The 10,429-nt window shown below is 42.5% G+C and overlaps 1 protein-coding gene across 1 annotated transcript; it reads right to left on the bottom strand.

The window, feature by feature from the left end:
- Positions 1–1,327: 1,327 nt before the first annotated feature.
- GPA33 (glycoprotein A33 (transmembrane)) lies at positions 1,328–10,270 on the bottom strand. The gene is made up of 7 exons (XM_008936548.1): positions 10,135–10,270; positions 6,985–7,136; positions 5,866–6,076; positions 5,141–5,299; positions 2,785–2,898; positions 2,154–2,277; positions 1,328–1,409 (listed from the first exon to the last, which is right to left on the bottom strand). Exons 1-7 carry the CDS (start codon positions 10,268–10,270, stop codon positions 1,328–1,330), a joined length of 978 nt encoding a protein of 325 aa, XP_008934796.1.
- Positions 10,271–10,429: the final 159 nt, after the last annotated feature.

Genomic DNA, 10,429 nt, shown 5'->3' with positions numbered 1-10,429 from the left:
AGCCAGAAAGCAAGCCAGAGTAACAGTTCTGGTGGTCTGATTTGTGTAGTTAAAAATCTAGAAAATGCTGCTTGAGTGTAGGAGGATTGCTGGTTCTTCTTTAACCTATATTTAGGATTTTTTGTTAGACACTGAAAAGTAACTGCTTGGGCCTAAAGGGCACGTGGGAGGTACTGCAGTATGCTTCTGAACATCCTGAAGTTGAAGATGCAATAGAGAGCTTTGAAAGCATAAATACGATAGCATAAAAAAACCCAAACCAAACAACAAACCCAAACCAAACAGCTATTCATTAGCTTTAATATCATATTGACAGTGTTTTGGACAAAGTCTATTCTTTTCCAAAGATAAGATGCTCATGATGGGAGTTCTCTCCACATCTCTTTGCACACATTTTGTACATACAGCAGTTCTGATTAAATTGAATTGTTACAGTTCTTAATAAAAAGGTACTTTTCTGCCCCCCCCCCTTTTTTTTTTCTGTTTATAACAGACGCACTTGCCATGTACATGTTCTCACGCTGTCATTTTTTTCAGAAGCAGCAGCAATGGACTGTTTCTGACTTGCCCAAGAAACAGTAAGGAGGAAAGGATGTCATGAAAACTAGTACTGAGGAATTCTCTGAGCTGGAACTCTTAAATTCAGGAATCTGACAGTATATAGGCTACTAGAGTGTTCCTAGATCTTATCAGCTACTAATTACAAATCCATCTAATGTCTTACTTTATCCATTCCATTAGTATGCATTGTTGTTCCAAACATCAGACTTTGGTCATCTGTGAATTTTTTTTTCCATGTTTTTATTTATATGTCCATTGTAATATTAAATGTTCTTTGTATATAAAATATCCTTAAAATTCAGCTTGCTTCATTCTGCATAGAAGTAATTTCTATACTGGACAATGCTGTGACATTTGCATAATGCTGTAAACAAGCAAACTCTTACTCTGTGAGTTGCTGTTGGTGACCTTAAAACTTTCTGTAAATCCAGGGTTACAGCAGCAACTCTGTTCTCCAAACAGACCTGACTGGCATCTTTTTTCAGAAAGTGGGAGGTTTAGAAGACTGGTTATTTTTGGATGACTGGGTGAAACAGTGCTTCACATGCAGCTCTCTGCTATGAGGTAACATATTGGTACTCATTGTACGTTGAGTGCTTCTTTCCAGGGAGACAAGGATATTCTGTCCCGGAAGTTGAAGGCTGAGCCATTAGCTTTCATTGTTATTATTCAAAAAAACCTTCTTGAAGGAAGAAAGAGGGATTGATTTATTTTCTACAGTGGTGTCTGTGCCTCAGCAAATCCTGAAGATGGCCTCCTGCTTTCTTCATTCATCTTCAACATCATCCTCTGCTCTCCGAGTCCTTGTAGGTGTCTCCATGTAAGGTTCATTTCTATCTTCTCGCTCCCTAAAACATTGTTGAGGAATAGAGATGTTAATTAAAATCAGCTAGAAGTTTTACCAAAGATATTTATTGTTGGAATGGTTTTAGACTGCTCTAAGTTGACCTGGAAATGTACCAAACTGAACTCCAAAGATTACATCTTTCTGGTGATGCCAGTGGCCTATGAGATAGGGTTTGTCTTTTGTTTTCTTTGTTTGTTTGTTTGTTTGTTTTTGGTTTGTTGTGGGTTTTTTTGTTTGTTTGTTTGTTTGATTTTTTTTTTTTCCCCCAAAAGCATCTGTGTAGAGAAAGGATAACTGGTGTACCTTTCTTCATCCTGCTTTTCCTCCATGGCTCTGTTTCTATCATGAGAATAAACAAAAAAATTTCTGTCTTAGGAGTCATAATTCTGAATACAGAGTGTCATGGTGATTTAGGCTAGCAAGGACAGAAATGGCTATAAGGACTCAGAGAAATGAGAAACAAGTCTGGGCTTTGCTTATTGAGTAGCTGTGCATGCTTGACTGACTTAGGCTTGCTGATTCAGTTCCAAGATTTGAATGTTTGGGTTCTACCCAGAGACCACAAAGGAGACTGGTAATCCTGGGCATATTATGTGAGAAGGAATAGGAGTCACTAGGGTGGAAACTGAAAGGAGAAAGCAGTGCACGCTTTCTTTTTCTCCTGTGCTTTCCAATGCATACAGTGATGCCAGAGGAAGACGAACCCTTCATATGTCCCATCACTTCCCTAGCAAAAGGTACTTACGTCATCTCATAGTCCTTGTCCTTGTCTGCCCGACAGCAGCAGCAATAGGCGAAAATACCGATAACTACAATTGCAGCAATAGCTCCACCAATGATGCCAGCGTAGAGAGCTATGTTCATGGATGCTGTACAGGAAGGAAATAATTAGCCCGTTGCAGGGAGGATGATATCAAATGCAACCAACACAATCACTGGAATTCAAATCCCACCACCAGATACCAGATTACATGTGGGTCTGTGTGGAACCCACGTTTGACTACAGCAACTGCAAATTAATTCTGTACTGGGTAGCTGAGAAGTCTGCAGGAGCAATTGGTGATAAAGAGGAGCCCCTGGACCTGAACAACTACTGTAGCTTGTGAGTACAGTTTAGTTCCAGACTTTGGAGGCTCAGGCCTATCTCACTCTACACTTTTTTTGTCATCTGTGAACTAATTCTGTGAATTAGTAAGTGCTCTATTAGCATGTAAACCAATGCAGAGATTTTTTTTTTTTTTTTTTTTTTTTTTTGCAGAGGGGGGGGAAGAAGGCAGAATTTTATACTTGTCTGTATTGCTTTTGTTAAGCCATAGACACTTAGCTAGGATACTTTATTTGGTACAACTCTTCCAGTAAGCAACCCCATCTCTTACGTGGCACGATGCTGACTGTCATGTTGCAAAACTCCTTTCCCACAATGTTTGTTGAAGTGCAGATGTAAAAGCCAGAGGTATCTGCTGAGACGTTCTTCAGAGTTATTTGTTGCCCTGTTGTGAAACACAAGTCCAGTCCAAAAAAGAAAAGAATTACAGAAGGGAATGAAATAGGGGCGGCAGCTCTTCAATTCCAGCTCAGGGCAGTGGGAGTGTTGAGAGGTTATTAAAGTTGATGGATTGCTCTGTCTTGCTCAGGAGCTGCCATGCTAGTCCCTAGGTTTTAGTGTGATTTGTGGGAGGACAAACAGAAATGTGCTGTTTTGATTACAGGGAACACATGGCATTTGAACATTCTTTTTAGAAAGAAAGTTGTAGGTGGAGGGTATGGAAGTGTGTGTGCTTAATTAAAGCTTTTTTACATTGGAGTTTGCTGAGAAATATAAGATGGCCCAAACTGGCATCTGGCTTTAAGAAATGGCCATCTAATGAATTAACTTGTAAAACAAGAAGCTCTTCAAACCTCCAGCTCTTAGGATTCCAGATCTGAAATATTTAGCAGTGGGGGAAATAGTTTTCTTGTCTGGGAAAGGCAACACAGGCTGTGAAAATAAATGAAGAAAAAGAAAGGCAGTGATATGGGATTGCTGGGATGCTGATGTTTTCTGTGCAGCCTAACAGGGCTCAGAACCATATGCTAAAGATTAGCTCTGTCTGCTCAGGCAGTCAGTTTTTGTTACATCTGCAGCTGATACTTATATGTACAGTCCATGCTTTTTGTTTGTGATCTACCGATAAAAGTCCGGATTCCTGCTCTGAAAGCGAAAGGCTCTGAATACTTTTCAGTGACTTCCCTGTTTTATCCCCTCACTTCTTCCCAGCCCACTCATGGGACTGGGATTCTGTTTAGCCTCTGCTGGCACCTAGCGCCGAGCTGTAAAAGAGCATGCAAACCTAGAAATAACAGACTGCATGCTTGAGTTTTGTTTGGGTTTAGTCTCTATATAATGTCCGTGTTTAATTTTTTTTTTTTTCCTGTGTGATGTTTATAGCTGTCAGAGTTGCAATGTATAAATGGAGTGCAAACTCCTATTTAAAGAAAAAATTGACTGGTGGGTCAAATTAGCAAAAATGTAGGTCAAATACTATAAATTTTGGAGTGGCTCCTAAGGGGAACGCTGCATGTGGTGCAGCACTGGGACTTGCTTAGTGCAGGGACCCACAGAAGGGAATTGCTTGTAGCGACAGCAGGGCATCCAGCCAGCTTGGGGCAGAAAGGGACAGTTGGCATACTACTTGGATATCTGCTGGTGCTCTGATGAAAACAGAAGTGAGATGGAAAGGATCAGAAGAGAGTCCTGTCCCAGGGAAGAAGAGGGTGACTGCAGAAGCAGGCAGGCAACTGCTGCTGCTCTAAGATGACAACTCCAGTCTGTTCGGGGCTCTGCATGATGTGCTGGCACCACTTAGTGGCCAGTCAAACAAATAAGGCTTGTGTCTCTGGTGGTATTTGTCTTTTACATGATTTGTGCAAGAATCAGCTACTGAGTGTTAAGTAACCTGTTGAGTCTGGTCATGCTTAGTTTACCTCTGTAGTGATGCTATAAAGAGTTAAACCAGGAAGGGCAGGTTCAGATACTCAGTCTTTCTGGAGCTGAACATACCCAGAAGAAACAAAGTTGTTTCAAGGAATAAATCTGAGTCCTCTGTCACTCCTACAGTTCAAGAAGTATTAAGCCCTCGTTTCTATGTGAACAGTTCTACCAAAAATCCTGTTGTGGAAATGCAGTTCCTTCTTCTTTCCCCAACCCCCAATTCTGACTTAAAAGGAAAACAAATAAAATACTCGGGTCTGTGTGGCAAGTCCTGAACAACGAGAAGCCTCTTTCATGCTGGTGTGTTTCTCATACCACCTTCCTCTAGGTGAGGAGTCATCTCTGGAAGGAAAGTAGCTTCCAGAGCCAGCTTTTGTTTGCCTACACCCCAGAAGGCCATTGCTGAACAGGCTGGGATATAAAGACACACTAGTGAGAAAACTTGATGTTATTCCTCGTGCTATGTCTTGCTTAGGCCCAGTAACTGAGAAGTAATTATTTCTGTCTGGCTTTCTTGCTAGGTGAGAGCTGACATAAAAATCTTACTGATGACCATTGTTACTTCAGGTAACAGTCTTTTTTTTTTTTTTCCCTTGCTGAGTTACTTGTGAGTGTGTTTTGTATCAAAAGGACAACTTTTCAAAATCCTGCTCAGAGACCTTCCTAGAAAAAAATCCATGTCTTTGAATTTGCATTTCAAATTATTTCCAGCCCTGATTTAAAGAGAACTCAAAGATTTGATGTCTTTAAATTTCCCATACCTTCTGTCGCTTGTAGTACACGGGGCTCATTTTGTACATTGAAGCTTTGCCATGTATATCTGGGCTTTGGGGAGCCCTCATGAGAAATGCAGGTCAGATTGATTGTCTGTCCATATTCTGCTGTCCCCAGAATCTTGCATTCTGGCTTGGATGGTGCAACTGAAGGAATTAAAAAGAAAGGGATTTTATTTAATGAGAAGTAGTTTTGTGTTTCAACCCATCTCCTGCACCTGTGGTTTTTATTCTTATTTAAACAGAGGCTGGTCTTGCAGATATCGCCTTCTTCTCAAAGGAACTAGAGTGAACTTGTCTTTAATTTGTTTCTCCTTCTTGGCACTGGTCAGCTAAGAAGGAACTGTAAGATGCTTTTGGGGATATGTCTAATAGTGTTGGGTAACATCCTCTGTTAACAGGAGTATGACAAGCCACACGGAGAATGAGAAATGCCCTGTAATGAGGCAAGAGTTATTAGGAAAATAAACTATACAATATAAAAAAACTAAAAACTATTTTCTACCATCAGGCATCTAAGACAGTTGGGTGCTCTAAGCCTTCCAACCTACTTTCATAGTGGTAGGAAAAGACCAAAGATGAAACTGCGGATGATTACTTACTGGGGAAGTTTTTATTTCCTGTTAGAAAGTCTGTTGTCTAAAACAATATGGATATTAAAAGTAGGACAGTATTTTATCTAACGGATCTGGTGTTGCCTCCATCATGCTTACCAAGGACCAAAAGAGTCAAGATTGCAGCCTCCCTGGGGGGGTCATTCCTTAGGCGAACGCTGCATGCATACGTCCCATTGTCTTCCATGGTCACTGCATTGATGGTGATACTGATGTCCCCCTTGTTTGCATCACCAATAAACTGTACACGGTTTTCATAGCCCTCGCCATACTGTACAAGTCCATCAAAATACCTAGTGACAGCATCATTCTGATAAAGAGGGAGGGAAAATGATCAGTCTTAGTTTCTTCTGTGTGAATCTACAACCTAACTCCATGGATCAGCCCACTCTCAAAAAGACGAGCAGCTTCGAAAAGAAGGCCTTGAACTGCCCCAGTTTGTCAAAAAGCCAAGAAGAACATAGACATTCAAAAGGGCCTGGGTTTCTGTCTGAAATCCCCTTCTCCTTGCTGATCTGAAGTCGGAGACTAGCAATTTCTTTTGCTCAGGCTTATTCACCTTTCCTCTCTATGACAGGATGCTGTGAGGTTTGTTGGAGTTCCATATGTCAGTCAAATTCCCCTAGGATTACACAAACTACTTTGCTTTCTTCCAGCAAGGACCTTCAGGAAAGAAATCCTTGGCACTTACTGCATGATCTCCAAAGGCTGCTTCTCCTCTCACTAATTCCCAAGAAGTCAAGGGGAACTTTAGAGGTCTGTCTACCTTCAAATATTCCATATCCATGGATGAGACCTCAAGAATCTCTCCATGTACTATTATCATCAACTTATTTTTTTTTTAATATAGTATTCAAAGATATGTAAATCTATGTAAATATTTATGTATAATACATATAGTTTAAAAAATATATATCTTTTAATAAAGTATCTATTTCACATATTTTAATAGATGTAAACCCATAGTACATACAGTGAGGCATCCTCAATACACAGTTGAAAGACTAAGAGAGGGGAAAGAAAAGGGTGGGGGCTTATCTAGTATCATGCAATAGATTTGGGATAGATTGCATCTAGAATCAGTGTGTTTGCACAGTTCTGAGGTTAAAGAAGTCTTGGAGGAGCCTTCTTCTTCCAACACATATCCTGCTTCCATCTCTCCTCCTACCTTGCTCTTGGGTTGCCCTATCATGTGTTTCTTTATGCAACTTGATTTACCGGACTATTGATCTTTTTCCAGACAACAAGGTCTCCTGAGGTAATAGCAGCCTCTGTTTTGAAATGACAGTGGAGAGTAACGTCGTTCCCTCGTGCCACCTTTATTTCCTTGTCAGGTGCTTCCACAGTGAGAGCTTGAGCAGTCACCAGAACTAGAATGAGAATAAATTCTGCAGTGAGCAAAACTGAAGACATTTGGATTCCATGCTTTGTCTCTGGCATTCTTACATGCCACAACAACCCCACATCCCCTCTGTTACCCATGATGCTCCCCACTGAGGAAGAGGTGAAGTATGTCGGAGCTGATTTACTATAGAAGCTGCTACACAGGGTGGCTAAGAGAGACACTCTGCTTTGCTTTCCTTGTTTCCCTTTTCTTTACCTGGAGCTATATTGCCATGGAGTTTATAAAGATGGGGATGGTTTGTTTATTAGTTTGTTTTTCTGAGCCCTCTTTCAGTGTGACTGACATCCTTTGGCAGTTCTAAATGTACAGAGGGAGACAGATAAACAGGTAACACAAGTGCATCAGCAGTCTTTAGGATTCAGGCTACACTAACAAACTGATATTGTAAAATTTCAGGGATCAGCAAAACGGTCAAATAACTTGCCTCAATCCAAGTCCATACAGAAGTGACATCTTGTGCTAGGGAATCAAAACCTGTTCATGTAATGCCCTGAGAAGAGAAAAGCTTAGAAAAGCAAAAAGAGCTTGAAAGAAACAAGAGAAGAATAGGTACTAGCTTTCAAAAATGAGTAAGGCAGTAGTTACCTTTCTCCAACAATTGTAGCTCCTGTGTGGAGCGCAGGTAGGTGTTTCTTGTCTGACGTATTCCATTTGACTTGATGCTTAATTTGTCACACCCAAGCATTAGCTAGTGGCAGGTCTTAGTTATTCTTGGGCTAATTATAGAATTGGGCTGGAAGTTTACCTCTGCCCTACCATAAATAACCTTCATGCCTGTGGGAATCTATGTTAAAATACACCTGCTTCTCCTTACAGTTTATGTGTGTGTTTTTTTGTTTTGTTTTTTTTTAATGGCACCAAACTGAGTACTTTGAAAAAAATTGTTTGAAACCAGTTAGAGAGAGTGCAGGGAGGCAGGAAAGGGAGTGCTGCTCAGAGGCACTCCCATGGCAAAGAGGAACATGATCCAGTAAGGAGGGCTGAGATATATGCTCTCACCAAGAGGGGCACACTGTGTGTGGTTGTGAAGGTTTGCTTCCAGAAGAAATAAGGCTGAGTCAGTGTTCCCCAGAGGGCATTTGATGGAAAAGCTGCTGTCTAGCAGGCTTTGGGTCCTTATTCTGCTGTATCTCTGTCCACATTAGAAAGAATCATAGAATGCTTTGTGTTGAAAGGGACCTTTAAAGGCCATCTAGTCCAAACCCCCTGCAGCAAGCAGGGACATCTTTAACTAGCTCAGGTTGCTCAGAGCCCCATCAAGCCTGACCTTGACTGTCTTCAGGGATGGGGCTTCCACCACTTCTCTGGGCAGCCTGTTCCAGTGTTTCAGCACCCTCATAGTAAAGAACTTCTTCCTAATGTCTCATCTAAATCTACCCTGCTTGAGTTTGAAATCACTGTCCCTCATCCTATCACTGCACATCCTTGTAAACAGTCCTTCTCCAGCTCTTCTGTAGGCCCCCTTCAGATACTGGAAGGCTACTATAAGATCTCTCCAGAGCCTTCTCTTCTCCAAATTGAACACCACCAGCTCTCTCAGCCTGTCCTCATAGGAGAGATGCTCCAGCCCTCTGATCATTTTTGTGGCCCTCCTCTGGACCTGCTCCAACAGGTCCGTGTCCCTCCTGTGCTGAGGGCTTGAGTGGACACAGGACTCCAGGTGAGGTCTCACCAGAGCAGAGTAGAGGGGCAGAATCACCTCTCTGCTGGCCATACTTGTTTTGATGCAGCCCAGTACATAATTGGCCTTCTGGGCTGCAAGTGTTCATTGTTGGCTCATGTTCAGCTTTTCATCCACCAGTACCCTCAAGTCCTTCTTTGCAGGGCTGCTCTCTATCACATCATCCCCCAGCCTGTATTGATAATGAGGACCTTGTACTTGGCCTTGTTGAACTGCATGAGGTTCACTTGGGCCCACTTCTGAAGCTTGTGCAGGTTCCTCTGGCTGACATTACATCCTTCTGGCATGTTGACCATACCACTCAGCTTGGTGTCATCTGCAAACTTGCTGAGGGTGCACTCCATCCCACTGTCTGTGTCACTGGTGAAGATATTAAACAGTACTGGTCCCAGCATGGACCCCTGAGGGGCACCACTTGTCACTTATCTCCATCTGGACATCAAGCTATTGACCACTACCCTTTGGATACAACTATCCAACTAATTCTTTATTCGCTGAACAGTTCACTCATCAGATCTGTATCTTTCCAACTTAGAGAGAAAGATGTTGTGGGGGACCATGTCAAAAGCCTTCCAGAAATCCAGATAGATCACGTTCAGTGCTCTTCCCTTGTCCACTGAGTACTCACTCCATTGTAGAAAGCCACTAGGTTGGTAAAGTGCTGGGGTTTAAACCCCCAGCCCTGAATGAGGGTTGACATGTGGGTGATGTCCACAACCAGGCAAGAAAAGCCTTCCTGATCAGTTTTCATCCAGGGTCTGGCCAGCCTTGGGTGGGAACCAATGAGGAGTTCACCACCAGATGCCCTGCCTTCAGCATTAACATCAGATGTCCTGCCTCTGAGTTAACAGCATAAAAGCTGGCTCTGCTTATGGTGGGTTGGAGGAAGTTTGCTTATGTAGTAAACATACTGTGTAGGCTCTCCATTTACTGGAAGGGTCTGCCAATTGCCTCCTGTAGTCAGAGCTCCCAGTGGTGGTGGGACATCAGCACAGCTGGGAGCAGGGGAAGGAACAATGGCATTGTTCTCAGCCCACACAATTGGAGCTGGGCTAATTGCTGGGGTCCTCGGTCAGTTTGCCCCTGCTACTACTGCATCCAGCATAGTAAGTGAATACTTAAACCTTTTTATTCCACCAGTAGCCGGCCACCTTGGATCCTTGGCATATGATGCAAGACTGAAGGGAGAAATATGGCTGGTATGCTGCTTATAAATGATAATGTCATTCTTATTGGGACAAGCAGTCAGCAAAAGAGTTGGTCAGGCAGGACTTGCCCATACCAAAGCCATGCTGGCTGTCTTGAATCACCTCACCATCCTCCACATGCCTTAGTATAGCTTCTAGAAGGATCTGTTCCATGATCTTCCCAGGCACAGAGGTGAGGCTCATGGGGCAGTAGTTCCTAGGGTCCTCCATTCTAACTTTTTTAAAAATGGGTGCAATGTTTACCTTCTTCCACTCACCAGGGACTTTACCCAGGACTTTTGAAATATCATGGAGAGCAGCCTGGTGACTAGATCAGCCAATTCCCTCACGACTCTGGAATGCATTGTGAAGGACTAAACCATGAAGTGT

The sequence above is a fragment of the Merops nubicus genome, unplaced genomic scaffold (genome assembly GCF_000691845.1).
Source record: "Merops nubicus isolate BGI_N331 unplaced genomic scaffold, ASM69184v1 scaffold12263, whole genome shotgun sequence".
Taxonomy (NCBI): Eukaryota; Metazoa; Chordata; class Aves; order Coraciiformes; family Meropidae; genus Merops; species Merops nubicus.
This window is presented reverse-complemented; position numbering and strand designations above follow the sequence as displayed.